Genomic DNA, 17,455 nt, shown 5'->3' on the forward strand with positions numbered 1-17,455 from the left:
CGCCTGTAATCGCAGCACTTTGGGAGGCCGAGGCGGGCGAACCACCTGAGGTCAGGAGTTCGAGACCAGCCTGGGCAACACGGTAAAACAACAACAACAAAGAGCTAAGGAGAGACAGACTCCAATTCCAAAGACACTCATTCGGCTCTCTATGCAAAATAAAAATCCAGCGGGCTGTACTGGAAGAAGTCCTCCATCGGGAGACGAAGGTTAAGGTTCGGCTGTGAGAGGGGAAGGGAAACGAAAACATTCGACAGGGCTCAATAACACATCACCTCAGCCTCCTGTCCCCGGGAAAAGCCTTATCGTAGCGAAGCCCAGACTCTTCCCAGGTGCTGGGAGTGTGGGATGGGGACATCTCAAGCGGCTGTTTCTGTTGTGGCTCGTGGGCACTGGCTTCATATGCTGCCTTGCGGGGCTGCTTCCCAGGAGCGCACTTCCGTTCCACCACCTCTCCGAATGGAAACGCCACTTTCACTGGGCTCCGCCGCAGCGCCCGGACCCAGCGCCTCGCGCCAAGGTCCCAAGCCTGGACCACCAGCAGCAACGGTCGCAAGGCAAACCGCCCGGGTTTACCCAGCGCGGCCATCTTCCCAGAGACCTGAGCTGCGTCACGAAAGCGCGCCGTCGACTACCGGTGACGTCACGGACCGGCGTGCCCTCTATGGGCGGGGCGCTGCCGTGAGGGTGACGGCTGCGCGCGGCCGGAGGCATGGCTGCTCGCAGAGCTCTGCATTTCGTTTTCAAAGTGGGAAATCGCTTCCAGACGGCGCGTTTCTACCGGGACGTCCTGGGAATGAAGGTGCAGGCCGGGGACGACTGGGGCTGACGCGCGAGGCTGGAGCGGGCGCCTGAGCCGGCAATGGGGGAGAGAAGGGAGAAATGGGTGTGTCGCGAACCTCAGCCTAAGCTGAGGTTGGCGTCTGACCTTAGGCCTGGGCTCCCCGTGGGCCCTGCGCACTGTTCGGCTTCGGGAAGCGTGGCAAGTCGCCGGTGGGATGACAGGCCTTGGCGAGGGCCCCCGCACGCTTAGTCCAGCGGTGTGCCCACGTTTAAGTTCACTCGTAAATGTTTATTGAGCCCCGCCCTTGTGGAGCTCACTGCCTCCCCGGGACAGTTAATAATTGTCTTTTCCGGTTTGGAACCTTTGATGTAGATAATCAGCATATTCAGAGTTCTGCTTCTCTCAGGACTGGTCCGAACGGTCCCTCTTGGATATTCAATCTCTCTGAATAAATGCTCCAGTTCTCAACAATCCAGAGCTAAGTCAGAACCCATCCCATTTTCAACAACACCCAGAAGCGGTCTCTCTCCGGTCCTGAGAATCTGTTACTGCAGGACTCACTTGGTTGGAAAACGCAGGGGAACTGCGTTTGGAGGAACTCCTGTGATAAGCCAGGAAGGTAGGGAACACACCATAAGGAAGGCTTTAAAGATGCAAGAGCGCTGTTTAGTGTGGAGACAGCGCAGTAGGCAGGGAATCCAAAGGGAGTTATCTGAGTTCCTCAGGTCATTGTTTAAATGTCTGCTGTTTTCAGGGTACTATGTTGAGTTTTGGCAAAAAAGGTACAGATTACCCGGATATATATCCTCCATTAGAACTCATGGCCTGTGTTGGGGTGGGAGCTGGAACGGATTTGTATGAAGATGATAGTAATGGAAGTCAGAATTTGATGGTGAAAAACCCCCCAATTAATTTTTTTTTTTTGAGAAATGGAATCTTGCTCTGTTGCCCAAGCTGGAGTGCAGTGGCGCCATCTCAGCTCACTGCAACCTCTGCCTGCTGGGTTCTAGCAATTCTCCTGCCTCAGCCTCCGGAGTAGCTTGGACGGCACACGCCGCCACCCCCTGTTAATTTTTTGTATTTTAGTAGAGAGATGGTTTCACCATGTTGCCCAGGCTCGTTCTCAAACTCCTGAGCTGAGGTGATCCACCCACCTCAGCCTCCCAAAGTGCTAGGATTACAGGTGTGAGCCACTGCACCCTGCCGACCACAAAACTTTTGTTAGCAGAAACCACAGAGCTTTCCCTTGTTTTCCTTAGTGATCAAAAGGTTGTAAAGACTAAACACATTACTGTATATGTAGTATTTAACATATAGATAATAGTGCATTATATTTGTGTTAGCTACTAGTATAAAAGTACAAAAGAAGGAGAGGTTTTTCCAACCTGGGTGATCAGGAAATAGTTCATGGAGACCTTGTGATTGAGTTGTCCTCTCAATCACATCAAAGATAGATGGGATAGCCACAGATAGATAGAGGGAGGCGCTACATGGAAAAACTGAAGAGCCAGTGCAGAGATGGTGCATGTTTGCGAAAACACTGGGTTTTTTGTACCTTTAGTTGAGGTTGCTTAGTTGAAGTTGAGGAGATGGGATATCAGGACAGACAGGTCAGCATTGGTTCTGATAGTATCTTGAATGCTGTGCTAAAGAATTTGGGTTTTATGCTGCAGTAAGAAGGGAGCTCACTTACATTCTTAAACAGGCAGTGACAGGATCAGAGCTGTGTGTTTTAGGCGTGTACTTTGGTGGTGTGGTATTAAGGAAGGATATCAATAAAAATGATTTTTAATAATCTGAGAGGAGTGTTGGGACCTTGAACTTGTGCAGCAGCAGTGGGAATCAAAAAGGAAAACTAGAACAAACACCCTGAGAGCCTACTGTATACAGGGTTTCTGCATTGGGTGCCTTAATAACATCCATTTCATAACATATTAGGAGACCGAGACTTAGTTTCTAAGCAGCTTGCTCAAAGTTCCACAGTTGCTAATGATGGAATTCCAAATCAGACTTCTTTTTTTTTTGAGATAGAGTTTTGCTCTTGTTGCCCAGGCTGGAGTGCAGTGGATCGATCTTGGCTCACTGCAAGTTTGCCTCCCAGGTTCAAGTGATTCTCCTGCCTCAGGCTCCCGAGTAGCTGGGATTACAGGGACACAACACTATGCATGGCTAATTTTTGTATTTTTAGTAGAGGGTTTCACCATGTTTGCTAGGCTGTTCTCAAACTCCTGACCTCTGGTGATCCACCCACCTCGGCCTCCCAAAGTGCTGGGATTATAGGCATAATCCCCACACTCGGCCCAAATCAGACTTCTTTAATGCTGAAAGCCACACTTTTTCCCACTACATAGCACTGCTTACTGGTCTAAATAGATTTCACAACTGGCTTGGTAGCCTGACCTTTGGTGTCAAGCTGTGCTTCCTTCTACTACTTCTATCCCGGGAGAAGTATAAGGCTCATTTCCTTTGGTTCTTTTACAAATAAAGCTTACAAATGATAATATCTGTGTTTAGACATTTTAGTTTGTGCTAAAAATGCTGTGAGCAGTACTAGTAACACTTTGCAATTTGTTTAAATGTCTTCCCAGGTTCTGCGGCACGAGGAATTTGAAGAAGGCTGCAAAGCTGCCTGTAATGGGTATGATACCTTGTTTCTTAAAATCTCTCTTAGGGTCTGAATGCACCTGCATAACAGAAGACAGTTTCTTAAAGTGGGTATAAAGCAGTGGACTGACTTAATGAGGCAGTAAACTAGGGAGGCAACTTCAGGAACACTGGGAACACATACTGTTTCTCTGCACTCTCATGCAACACTTGTGGGACACCAAGCCATTCTCCAGCTCTCTAGTACCAGCCAGCTGCCCTGTTTTTAATCTGATTCGGTCTCTACCTGGAGTTAGTGTCAGATCCCACAAGTTCAGGGCTCAGTCCCAGAAGGTTTCCCCCACTTCAGGTGCCTGTCCCAAGTCTGGACCTCAGTATTTCTGATGACCAGCTACAAGTCGGGGCTTCCCACCCTGCTTCCTCTGGTTTGAAAATGTGCTACAGTGACTCATGCAACTAAAGGAAATGCTGGAAATACTTAAATTTACTGGTTTATTATAAAGGATATGTGTCAGAAACGGACAGACAGAAGAGATATGTAGCGCAAGAAAGGAGAATGGGCTGCGAGGCTTCTGAGCTCTTCTTGCCTGGGGCTTCCGTGCTCTTCCCGCCAGGAGCGTCCCTGCTCTTCCTGCCTGAGGCTTCCCTGCTCTTCCCACCCAGGGCTTCCCTGCTCTTCCCGGAGCTTCTGTGCACTTCCCGGGGCTTCCGTGCACTTCCCGGGGCTTCCGTGCTCTTCCCGGAGCTTCCGTGCACTTCCTGGGGCTTCCATGCTCTTCCCGGGGCTTCCCTGCTCTTCCTGGGGCTTCCCTGCTCTTCCCGATCTGCCTCCCCTCCCAGCACCTCCAAGTGTTCAGCATCCCAGAAGCTCATCAAGTCTTGTTGTTCAAGCCTACAAGAGCCCAGTCTCCATCTACTTCCTTCCCAGACTCAAAGTTGCAGTCCTGTAATCGTTTGTCTTTCTGGTGACCAGCCCCAGCTTGAGTCTATATAGAGGCCCCACTCTGAGTCACCTCATTAGCATAAACTCAGGTGCGATTGAAAGGGGCTCATGATGAAGAACAAAAGATATTCCTATGAGGAAATTCCAGAGGTTTGGGGAGTTCTGAGACAGGAACCAGGGACAGTGAACAAAAATATTTCATATGATACCACGGTTGCAAATAAATGGATGCTCTGGGTGAAGCAGTGGCTTTTGAGTATCTTTTTTTTTTCTGAGACAGAGTCTCACTTTGTTGCTCAGACTGGAGTGCAGTGGCACGATCTCGCCCACTGCAATCTCTGTCTGCCAGGTTCAAGCAGTTCTCCTGCCTCAGCCTCCCTAGGAGGCGGGATTACAGGCATATGCCACCACACCCAGCTAATTTTTGTATTTTTAGTAGAGACAGGGTTTCACCGTGTTGGCCAGGCTGGTCTCAAACTCCTGACCTCAGGTGATCCGCCCTCCCATCTCAGCTTTCCAAAGTGCTGGGATTACAGGCATGACCCACCACATCCGGCCATCTCTTAAGCTTACTGCCACGACAAGTTGGAACAGTCCAATGCCTGTTAGGAATTTGATGCTCTTTGATTGATAGGCAAGGAAGTTACTGAGGTCAGTTGGAGAACTGTCTTTAGGATTCTGTTCCCTGCTTTATAGAAAAGGTGAACAAATCTTTACTTCAAGTAGGTGCTGAATAGTCAGTCTTTGGAGCTTGTAGTAGGGTCTCATGAGCACTGCCCACATCCCTTTCTGCACCACCTGAGGTCATGTCATCCCTAAGAGAGCTTTTAGGACCAGTCATGACTGCTCATCTCTCTGTGCCCAGTAGTTCTCTGGGGGTAGCCTGAGGCAGATTAGTCTGTAGTCGCTGACTTAATTTACTTTTATCTTCTAGGCCTTATGATGGGAAATGGAGTAAAACAATGGTGGGATTTGGTCCTGAGGATGACCATTTTGTTGCAGAACTGACTTACAATTATGGCATCGGAGACTACAAGCTTGGCAATGACTTTATGGTAAATACCGTTTTTTTCTACCAGATTTTTGGCTGGGGGTAAGTGGCTGGTTGTAAATTTGAGGAGGGTATTGAGGGTGTGTGTGAGTGAAGAGATGACATTTGAGCAGATGCTCAGAGGAGGTCAGGGAGTTAGCAATGTGCATATCTGGTGAAAGAGTATTCCAGCAGAGAATAGCCTGTTCCAAGCCCCCAGGTCACATCTGGCATGTTCAAGGGCATGTAAGGAAGCCAGTGTGGCTGGAATAGAGACAGTGGAAGAAAGTGGTGAGAGACGGGGTCAGCAGTGGCATGGGGTAAGATCACATAGGGCCCCCTAGGCTATAAGTCACCGCTGCGTGAAATGAAGAGCCATTGGAGGACTTTGAGAAAAGGGAAAACCCGGCTGGCTGCTGTCTGGGGATGGACCACAGGAGGTGCTGTGGGAAGTTGACTTCGGCTCAGAGTGGATAATGGGTTTACAAGACTGTGGGCACGGAGACCATGAGAATAATCCAAGCCTTAGCAGACAGCAGAGGTGGACATTTCTAGGTCCTTTGATTAGATGTATGGAAACCTTGAGAGTTTACTTATTTTTTGGTTTGTTGGTTTGTTAAAAAAGCAAAAACAGCCTGGCGTGGTGGCTCATGCCTGTAATACCAGCATTTTGGGAGGCCAGGGTGGGCAGATCACGAGGTCAGGAGATCGAGACCATCCTGGTCAACATGGTGAAACCCCATCTCTACTAAAAATACAAAAATTAGTCGGGTGTGGTGGCACATGCCTGTAGTCTCAGCTACTTGGAATGCTAAGGCCGGAGACTCACTTGAACCAGGGAGGCAGAGGCTGCAGAGAGCCAAGATCATGCTACTGTACTCCCATACCTGGTGATAGAGCAAGATTCTGTCTCAAAAAAAAAACAAAAAAACAAGCAAAAACAGGTCATCTTAAATAGGTAGCTAGCTGACAGACCAAGGTAATATCAAGGCTTCTCTGGCTAGATCTTTAAAATTAGAAGTGCTTATCTTTGGTATTAAATGAATCAGACTTCACTGGCATCTCAGTTTTTGTCCTATTATATATGAAGGTCTAAATATTTGTGGGATAAAACATCCAAAACCTGTTTTTAAATCACTAGAAGAAAATGTTGGATGCCAGTGAAATCTTAAGTGATTCTACCTGAAGGCAGTAGGCAGTGAGGCTGGGCTCGTGGTCTTGTTCTGTGAAGTATCTGTGTGGGTATGTACTTGGGTGATGCTGTTGTTTGTTTTAGGGTCTCACACTCGCTTCTAGCCAGGCTGTCAGCAATGCCAGGAAGCTGGGGTGGCCGCTGATGGAAGTTGCAGAAGGTGTTTTTGAAACCGAGGCCCCAGGAGGATATAAGTTCTATTTGCAGAATTGCAGCCTACCTCAGTCAGGTAAGACACCAGAACCAGTCAAAGCGTCTGTCTAAAGGCATCTTGGAAGAATGGAGAGTGAGGGCCGCTTGTCTTTTTTTTGTAGAGTCTTTCTGTGTTCATGTGATGTGTCTTCCCCAGCCAGTGCTTTTACCTGTTATCCGAGAGATTATATTCCCATATCAGAACTTTAATACATAACAATAGGGGGTCTAGAGTGGTTCTGTTTCACTGGTAGTGTACTGATTTATGATTCTTTCATCCATAAATAACAGAAAACCCAACTATTTTGAACAATTAGAAAATGTCTTAGCTTACAGAGCAGGCATTCTATAGGTAGGAAAGATTCCAGGGTTAGATGATTCACCAGCTCAACAAGTTTTCTCTTTCTGCGTTCTCTTGTCCCTCTCCTAGAGCTGGTGCCCTCGGGGTTGCAGGAGGGCTGCCAGCTGCAGGCAGGGCCACATGCTCCCACGTTCTCATATGGTAGGAGAGGAAACACTGACTTCTTTTTCCTTTTTTTTTTTTTTAGACTCTGTTGCTCAGGCTGGAGTGCAGTGGCACGATCTCTGCTCACTGGCTCATGGCAACCCTCTGCCTCCTGGCAACCTGCCTCCTGGGTTCAAGCGATTCTCTTTCTTTAGCCTCCCAAGTAGCTGGGATTATAGGTGCCCACCACAACGCCCAGCTATTTTTTTTTTGTATTTTTATTAATTTTTAAAAACTACTTACTTATTTTTTGAGACGGAGTCTTGCTCTGTCACCCAGGCTGGAGTGCAGTGGCACAATCTCACCTCACTGCGACCTCCGCCTCCCAGGTTCAAGTGATTTCTCCTGCCTCAGCCTCTCCAGTAGCTGAGATTACAGGCACCTGCCACCACACCCAGCTAATTTTTGTATTTTTAATAAAGACGGGGTTTCATCACATTGTGTAGGCTCGTCTTGAATTTCTGACCTCACTTGATCCTCCCTCCTCAGCCTCCCAAAGTGCTGGGATTGCAGGTGTGAGCCACTGCGCCTGGCCCTTTTTGCTTTAAGAGCAGAAGAAAAGCTTTCCTAGAATCTTTCAGCAAACTTCCTGGTCACATTTGATATACTGTGCCTGCTCCAAAACCAATTACTGGCAAGAGAAATAGGATCATCCCTAAACCATTTAGCTATGAGTCTTGAGCTGAGGTCCGTTTCCCACACTTCAGCATTGGGACTCAGTGAGGGATGGCATGGAGGTGAAGAGCCCTCATGCTGACTGCTGCCCCAGACAAGAAGGAAACTTTGCAGGGTTTGGTTTGTTTACTGCAGAGGCAGCCTTATCAGTATTTAATTCTGTATTTAATTCCTGCAAATTCAACCACCTGCTCTGCAAAACAAAAGCAAGAATGGGAAAATGCGAGTGATGGCAGGGGCACTCTGCCTGCTGTTTCCCCTGGTGAACATACTCCTGCAGGTGGCCTGGGAAGGGAGCATGCACATTCTCTCTCTCTCCTGCTGCTTGGCTCCTGTCCCCAGGGCCCCCATGCTGAGTCTACCTAGAATGTTTAATGCTCCTTGTTTATCATCTGGTGCTCAGCAAAAGAAAGATCAGTCCGTTCCAGTGTGGGAGGTGAGACTTGGCTGTGTGGGACTCATGGAGAGATGGTGTTTCTGTACTTCGCTGGTGATTTAAAGGATGTGAATGGTGTTTTTTTGGTTGATAGGTTATTGACTGACTTTAAAGCTTAACTTTTGCAACTAGCTGCACCGTGCATTTTTTTCCTCTAGTCTTAGTGATGTTTCAGTACTGAAAATAATAGAAAGCCCCACGGTGCTAAGATGCGTTTGCCCTTTGAGATGAAAATCCCTTTGGGCATTTCTGGTTGATAATGTGGTCAGACCCGTCTGTCTAGCTGGCATTCATCTTTCCTTTGAATTACTCACTCCTGTGCCGCTTCACCTGCTTGTACCCTTCCTGTCCCGCGTCCCCTCAGCTGCAGGTTTCCTGGGATTTGCTGATTTTAAAGTAAATGGAAGGAGTCTGCCAGGCAGAGGCACTTGTGAGAAATACCGTGTCTTAGTCATGATATTGCCTTTCTAGCAAACGGGACTAAGGCAGCGAAAACCAAATAAAAATGTATTGAATTTATCATAGTCAGATGGAGACGTGGAACAGCTCTTCAGAAAGTCACTTTACAACGTGAACAGTTTCCAGTAACAGGAGGTGTTTCAATATGACTTTTATTCTTTGTACAAAATAGTGAAATTTTTTTCCTTAGATAAGCAGATGAGGTGGGATGCGGGGGGCGGAGGAACCCATACCCATATATACAGAGATAACCGCTGCTAACATTTTACAGTGTATCTTTCCAATCTTTTGCCAATACATATATAATATTAATGTAATATTATACATTACATTATATAATATGTAATATGTATTATGTAATACAATATTATATATGTATTATATATGTATTAACAGTACATACATAATATTAAGTGTATATGTTTCTTCACATCCTTTCCTAGGATTTCATTGTGTTGTTACATTGTAGGAAGACGAACAGTTCTCTATTGTTGGAAATTTCTGTAGGTGTTTTATTGTTCTCAGCAACACTGGGATGAATGTCTTTGTGGTAAAAGCCCTTCATACGTCCACAATTACTTTTTGAGTGGCTGAAAATGGACTTGTTCTTTTAAAAGCAGTGAACATTTTTCAAAGCTTTTGGTACATTCTTTCAAATTATTGCCAGAAATGTACTAATTTACACTTAACCAGTATTATGTGACTGTGATTTTCCCCTCTACACTAATACAGTTAACACTGCTAACTTTTCTTTTTTTTTTGAGACGTAGTCTTCATTCTGTCGCTAGGTTGGAGTGCAGTGACATGATCTTGGCCCACTACAATCACCGCCTCCCGGGTTCAAGCGCTTCTCCTGGTTCAGCCTCCTGAGTAGCTGGGACTACAGATGCATGCCACTCTGGCCAGCTAATTTTTGTATTTTTAGTAAAGACAGGGTTCCACCATGTTGGCCACGATGGTCTCAATCTCTTAACCTCGTGATCTGCCTGCCTCAGCCTCCCTAAGTGCTGGGATTACAAGCGTGAGCCACCCCGCCTGGCCAACACTGCTAACTTTTAACATGATTTGCACATCAGATAACAAAAGATTTTATGTGAATTCTGACTTCTTTTTTTGGGAGGGAGTCAGGTTGAATATTTTTTCATACATTAATTGGCCATCTAATTCCTTCTTTTGTGGATTATTGCTTTGTGCCTTTTGCCTGATTTTCTAGCATGTTCATCCTTTTCCTATTAGTATTTACAGGTGATTTACACATTAAGGACTTTTTGTCCAATATATTGCAGTTTTTCCTACTGTGCTGTGTACTCCGGTTTTGATTGTGATTCCTTTTCTTTGTTGTTGTCTGTTTTCCATTTCATGTAATTTATGTAGCAGAATTTTTTTCTTCATAGTTTTTCTATCTTTGGTGTTAAGTTTAAAGCAAAATCTTCCTCTACTCCAGAATTATATAAATAATCACCTGTAGCTAGTATTTTCATGGTTTCATTCTTTTTTTTCCCCCATGGTTTCATTCTTTAAACTTATTCCTTTAACCCATCAGGAAGTATTTTGCCATTTATTTCAAAGATGTAAGTTTTTCCTGTCACATGATTAGCCAGTCTTCTTAGTGCTATCCATTGAATAATGAGGCTTTTCATACTGTCTTCTTCTTTTTTTGAGATAGGATCTCATTCTGTTGCCCAGGCTGGAGTGCAGTATTGCAATCTTGGCTCACTGCAGTCTCGACCTCCCAGGCTCAAGTGATTCTCCTGATACAGCCTCCTAAGTAGCTGTGACTACATGTGCCACCACACCTGTCTAATTAAAAAAAATTTTTTTATACAGCTGAGGTCTCACTGTGTTGCCTGGGCTGGTCTTGAATTCCTAGGCCCACACAATCTTCCTAACTCAGTCTCCCAGTGTGTTGGGATTACAGGTGTGGGCCGCTGCACCAGGCTTCACATTGGCTTAAAATCCCTTTCTTGGCCGGGTGCGGTGGCTCACAACTTCAATCCCAGCATTTTGGGAGCCCGAGGCGGGCAGATCACAAGATCAGAAGTTGGAGACCAGCCTGGCCAACATAGTGAAACCCCGTCTCTACTAAAAATACAAAAATTAGCTGGGCATGGTAGCACATACCTGTAGTCCCAGCTACTTGGGAGGCTGAGGCAGGAGAATCTCTTGAACCCAGAAGGCAGAGGTTGAACTGAGATTGCACCACTGCACTCCAGCCTGGGCAACAGAGACTCTGTCTCAAAAAAAAAGAAAAGAAAAAAATATCCCTTTCTTATAAGCTGAATTTGTATGTATACATGAGCATGTTTTGGTCTTTCTATTGCATTCCATTAAATTGATCTGTCTATTCCGCTTTATTACCCAACAGATCCTGTATTAAAAGTAACTCTAGCAGTGTCTGATCTTCAGAAGTCCTTGAACTACTGGTGTAATCTACTGGGCATGAAAATTTATGAAAAAGATGAAGAAAAGCAAAGGGCTTTGCTGGGCTATGCTGATAACCAGGTGAGCAGTCTTGGAGAATAACTAACCTGTTACTTTGAATTTGGCTTACAAATGAAGCTTAGTAATGGCTTATAACCTTTATAGATAAGGTTAACATAAAGGTTGTTCTCATAGTTTCTTCACAGTGATTTCAGTATTTATATAGATAAACAGAAAGAAATGAAAGTAAGTGATAACCTTACCACCCAGATATTACCTTGTTTCCATTTGGGGATAGATGTATCCTTTCAGAAGTGGAATTGCTTAATCAGGGAGATTGAATGGATTTAATGCACCATCTTTGTCATCATCTTTTTTTTACTAACCTAGCATTTGAGCATGATTTAGTCCTTGTACTTTGACCCAGCAATGTGCTCAGCATACATAGGCACAGAGAAGTGTGTGGGAGGGTATCTGTTGCGGCACTGTTTGTAATAACAGCATATAAGAATGTCAGTGTCCTGTGGACTACAGACATACTTCAGTGATTTATGGTTCCTTCATGAAATGGATCACTATGTAGGTAGCAGAAAGATTGAGGCAAATCTTTATGTATTGACATGGTAACGTTAAGTGGGGAAAAACAAGGAACAGAATAATTTGTCAGTGATGCTACCCTTTGTGTGAAAGAAAAAGATGTAGGCATGCAGTGCTTCTAGAAGGGTACCCAGGCAACAGCTTACTGGTTGTCTCTGGGCTGAGAGAAGGACAGAGACTTAGTTTTTGCTTTATTCCTGTAGTGTATGCTATTTAAATTTTTCTGCCACACACATGTAATGTATAACCTATTCCAAAAAATAAGCCCCTTTCCTGTTTCAGTGTAAGCTGGAGCTACAGGGCGTGAAGGGTGCAGTGGACCATGCAGCAGCGTTTGGAAGAATTGCCTTCTCTTGCCCCCAGAAAGAGGTAACACTTGATACCAGATCTTTCACACTCTGCGACTATCTAGTTCAGCCCAGCCAAGAACCTTGCCCTTCCTTTCTCAAGGTTCATTCTGATTGGGCTTTTGTATCAAGTTCAGCAATTGTTTCAAGAGCAGCTGAGATAATAAAATCAAACAAATGGCACCTTGGTTCTTTCTGGGCTCTGACACCCCTCTGGGGCTGGCGAGGGCCACGTCGTGAGTAGTGTGTGACCCCTGGCTCACTTTGCATCTTTGTTTTCCTCAAGTTACCAGGCTTAGAAGATTTGATGAAAAGGGAGAAGCAGAAGATTCTGACGCCCCTGGTGAGCCTGGATACCCCAGGGAAAGCAACAGTGCAGGTGGTCATTCTGGCTGACCCTGTAAGTATTACTCGGGAGGGGCAGGCTGGACGGGGGGTTCTTCAGAGATGTCTTTTTGGCAGATGTCTTTTCTCTTTATTGATGTAGGATGGACATGAAATTTGTTTTGTTGGGGATGAAGCATTTCGAGAACTTTCTAAGATGGATCCAGAGGGAAGCAGACTGTTGGATGATGTGAGTCTCATTTCTAAACTGATGCCACCCGGGGCCTGAGGGGGTTGGTGTTAGGTGTGTGTGAGAAGGGCCTAAGCAACAGAATCCAGGTTCTCACGGTCAGAACCTCATCGCTGTTGGGTGGACCTGAGCCAAGGGGCTATGTCTTCACTGCCACCTGTGTAGACCGCCTGTCTAGACTCAGCCTTCGTGCCTTCCTCCAACCACAGGCCACTCTGAACCCTGCTGCTGGATCTGTCCTTATTCTGCTGTCTGTGTGGAGGTGCCTCCGTCCGTGCCCCTCTGCTCTGGGTCTGTCCTTACTCTGCGGTTTGCGTGGAGGTGCCTCCACCCCCTCCCCTCTGCTCTGGGTCTGTCCTTACTCTGCTGTCTGTGTGGAGGTGCCTCCATCCCTCCCGCTCCGGTCTGCAGTTCCTCAGGTGTCTCTTCTTCCAGTGATTCCTCTCGTCAGCACGCAAACAGGTGCTGGAAGCTCCCAGCTCTTAAAAACCTTTCACTGACCCCATATCTGTCTCCTCTCCAGATTTCTTTTTTACAAGTCTGAGTGCGCACCGTTTCTCCATCTCACCTCCCGTTTCATGCCAGTCTGTTCTGCGCTCGCTCCTTTACTCAGTTAAGTGCTTTTGTTTCTTGCCAGATATGGCAACCACTTTGAGATTCTCTTCATACTTGGTAGCTCAGAAGCATTTGAAGCAGTTGCTGGATCCCAGCTCCCAGCACATACCTGGCATGTACTGGACGTCCAGGAATTCTTTGTGGAATGATTACAGGAATGAATCAGTCTTTCTTTGGTTCTGTCACATATCTATGTGGCTGACCTTCAACAGGTTACTTAAATTCTTTGAATTTTAGTCTCCTTACCTGAAAATTTCAGAAAATAAGAGTCTCTACCTCATAAGATTGCTATGGTTTATAGAGCTTGGCAAATTACTGACATAATAGTAGATGTACGATTAATGTTAAAGCAGGAAATGTATAGGAAATACAGTCTTTATAAATTGTATTCTGAAGGAAAATAGAATCTCAGCCATCCTCTCAGCTGACAGATTTGCCAGACTCTTCCTCCTCGTTCTTTATTTAATTAATTACTTTTTTTTTTTTTGAGATGGAGTCTCCATCCTCAGCCTCTTGAGTAGCTGGGACTACAGCCCCGTGCCACCACACCCGGCTAAGTTTTGTATTTTTAGTAGAGACGGGGTTTCACTATGTTGGCCAGGATGGTCTTGAGCTCCTGACCTCGTGATCCGCCTGCCTCAGCCTCCCAAAGTGCTAGGATTACATGCATGAGCCACCGCGCCCAGCTTAATTAATTACTTTTTTTGACATAGAGTCTCCCTCTGTTGCCTAGACTGGAGTGCAGTGGGGCCATCTCGGCTCACATCAACCTCAACCTCCCAGGTTCAGGTGATTCTTCTGCCTGAGTCTCCCAAGTAGCTGGGATTATGGGCATGCACACCACCACGCTGGCTAATTTTTGTATTTTTAGTAGAGATGGAGTCTTGCCAGGTTGGCCAGGCTGGTCTAAAACTCCTGGCCTCAAATGATGCACCCACCTTGGCGTCCCAAAATGCTGGGATTATAGGCGTGAGCCACCATGCCTGGCCCTATTTTACTTTTTTAGGATGGGATCTCACTCTGTCACCCAGGCTATAGTGCAGTGGTGCAGTCTCAGCTCACTGAAACCTCCACCTCCCGGTTCAAGCAATTCTCTGCTTCAGCCTCCTGAGAAGCTGGGATTATAGGCACCCACCACCATGCCCAGCTAATTTTTGTAGAGAAGGGGTTTCACCATCTTCGCCAGGCTGTTCTTGAACTCCTGACTTTGTGATCCACCCACCTCGGCCTCCCACAGTGCTGGGATTACAGGTGTGAGCCAGCAGGCCTGGCCCCCATTTGATTTTTTTAGGATGGGGTCTCTGTCACCCAGGCGGGAGTGTAGTGGCACAATCTCAGCTCACTGCAACCTCCACCTCCTAGACTCAAGTGACCCTCCCACCTCAGCCTCCCTGGTAGCTGGAACTGCAGGCGTGTGCCACTGCACCTGGCTAATTTTCATACTTTTTGTAGAGATGGGAGATGGGGTTTCACCTTGTTGCCCAGGCTGGTTTCAAACTTCTTGGGTTCACTTGATCCATCCATCTTGGCCTCCTGAAGTGCTGGGATTATAGATGTGATGGACCACACCCGGCCTCCACTCACTCTTTCATGATGCTGATGGCTCCTCCTCCCTGCGCTCTCATCTCCTTTTCGGTTCACGATCCTGCCATCTGTGAAGTCAGGGAAACTCCCTGACAGTTTCCCCTCAGACACGGGCCCCTGTGTCTCATCCCCAGATGTTTTTATACCCATGGTCTCACTCTGCCGTTTTTTCATTCTGCGTTCTTCCTCTACCCTGACGAAAGCTGACCTAAAACTCTGCTTACCCCTGCGCTGGACTTCAACCTTCAGCCGTGCTCCAGCTTCCTAATTCCTAGTTTTTAACTCCCTGAGCTCAGACAAGCGGTTGTTGTTGATGAGGTACAATTTAGGTAGAATTTGAATGTGTTTTGACAGTTGTGTTTGCTCATACAACCACTACTCAAAACAAAATACTGCGCTTTCCCAAGAAGTTCCCTTATGCCCATTTGCAATTAGTTTGCACCCTCATCTCCCAGAGCAGCTGCTATTCTGATTTCTGTCACTGTAGGTTAGTCCATTCTTGGACTTCATACAAATAGAATAATTCCGTGTGCTTTTGTGCCTGCTTCTTTTACTCAACGTAGGTTTGAGATTGCTCCATGTAATTGCATATCACACCTTGTTTTTTTTTTTATATTGCTAACTGCTAACTGAATTATGCATATAACAATTTGCTTATTCATTCTTCCAATGGTGGACATTGGGTTATTTCTAGATTTTATCTATCATAAGGAAGACTGCCATGAACATTGTTGTGTAAATCTTCTTGTTGATAGATATGTGTTTCATTGCTCTTGAGTAAATACTTAGGAGTAGAATTGCTATTCTGTATAAAAAAGTACCAGACAGTAATTGAAAGTGGTCGGACCATTGTTTGAATACGAGAGATGCAGTTGCTCTACATGCTCACCAGCACGTAAAATTATGGGGTTTTTAGCCAATCGAACACATGTGAAATGGTTTCAGCAGTGCCATCAAGTGATCCTTCTGCCTCAGCCACCCGGGTAGCTAGGGCTACAGCTAATGTTTTCATGTTTGTAGAGACAGAGTCTCACTATATTGCCCTGGCTGGTCGCCAGCAATCCTTCCAGCTCGGCCCCACAAAGGCTTAATTTTTATTTCCCTGATGACTAACAATGTTAGTACCTTTTCATATTCCTATTAGCCATTTACTTCTTTTTGTGAATTTTATGTTCAAGTCTTTTGTTGTCCATTTTTTATCATAAATTTTATTTTTAAATATTTCAGTTAAAAATTCCAAATATGCACAGCAGGAGAGAGTAGGACTCATCCTTCTGTGACTCTTCCCTTGACTCTGTACCATAGTTTTCCATCATTCCTTCGTCACTTGCAAATGCAAATGTTTTTCCCAGCCATGAATTGAGTTTCTGAAGAACAGGAAGTCTTTATTTTGGTGAAGTCCAGCTTATCCACTTTTTCTCTTACGTGCCATACTTTTTCTGTCCAGACCAATGTTATATCCTGTGAACCTCTTCACCTGGGAAAGCTGCCACGTATCAAACTCAGTCTATAATTTATTTTACCTCAAATCCATTCTTCTTCTTGTAATATTAAGTAAAGGCTACTTGGGAGTATATATTCAGGAAAACCTGAATCTGTGTCCCAGGTTGCAGTCTTCAAGCTTGGCCCAGATAAACTCTCTACTTATGTTAAAATATATAAATAAATTAAAAATAAAAATGAGTGAGCCGCTGTACCCAGCCCTAAGTACTCTATATACATTCTCTGTTCTGCACATTCCTCAGAGCTTCAGACTCTCTCTGCTGCCACACCTTAGCCCAGCATGGTGTCTAGCTCTTTTTGACTGAATAAATGAATGTTTGTCCTTACTAAGCAACTAAAAGGATGCTTGTGGAACAAATTATTATTCAGGCTTCCTGCTTATTATTATTATTTTTTTAATATATCTATATGTATATGTAGGAGACAGGGCCTTACTGTTACCAGGCTGAACTCGAATTCCCAAGCTCCAGTGATCCTCTGGCCTCAGCCTGTGAGTGACGGTGATAATAGGTGTGACCCCAGGGCATGGCTCAAGGCCTCCTTCTCAATCAAGGCGCCCAAAACTAAACAAACAGAGCCAGCATTCGAAGAGTTGGCTGGGAGGAGACTTGTGAGAAAGGAATCATTCTGGGCTTAATAACTATACATCACATAGCTTTTCATATTTGGCCTCACTATCAAACTGGGTTTCATGACACAAAAGATTCTTGTCTATCTGCCCAGATGCTGTGAGTGGTGGGACTCTCTGTCTGGGTGCTGTGAGTGGTGGGACTCTGCACAGATGCTGTACTCACCAGTGTTTCTGCCACATTCAATTAATACTCTCTACTGGATTAATACTCTTTTTTTTTGAGACGGAGTTTCGCTCTTGTTACCCAGGCTGGAGTGCAATGGCGTGATCTCAGCTCACCACAACCTCCGCCTCCTGGGTTCAGGCAATTCTCCTGCCTCGGCCTCCCAAAGTGCTGGGATTACAGGTTTGAGCCACCGCGCC

General features: G+C 45.7%; 1 protein-coding gene across 1 annotated transcript in view; it reads left to right on the forward strand.

The window, feature by feature from the left end:
* The window catches only part of GLOD4 (glyoxalase domain containing 4), a 31,893-nt gene that overhangs the window by 13,153 nt on the left and 1,285 nt on the right, over positions 1–17,455 (forward strand). Inside the window, 11 exon segments of the mRNA XM_008996316.5 lie at positions 281–409; positions 411–515; positions 517–726; positions 728–802; positions 3,373–3,422; positions 5,266–5,386; positions 6,638–6,782; positions 11,186–11,322; positions 12,121–12,207; positions 12,472–12,585; positions 12,673–12,759. Coding sequence (XP_008994564.3) covers positions 281–409; positions 411–515; positions 517–726; positions 728–802; positions 3,373–3,422; positions 5,266–5,386; positions 6,638–6,782; positions 11,186–11,322; positions 12,121–12,207; positions 12,472–12,585; positions 12,673–12,759 — 1,260 coding nt within the window.

Source organism: Callithrix jacchus, chromosome 5 (genome assembly GCF_049354715.1).
Source record: "Callithrix jacchus isolate 240 chromosome 5, calJac240_pri, whole genome shotgun sequence".
Classification (NCBI taxonomy): Eukaryota; Metazoa; Chordata; class Mammalia; order Primates; family Cebidae; genus Callithrix; species Callithrix jacchus.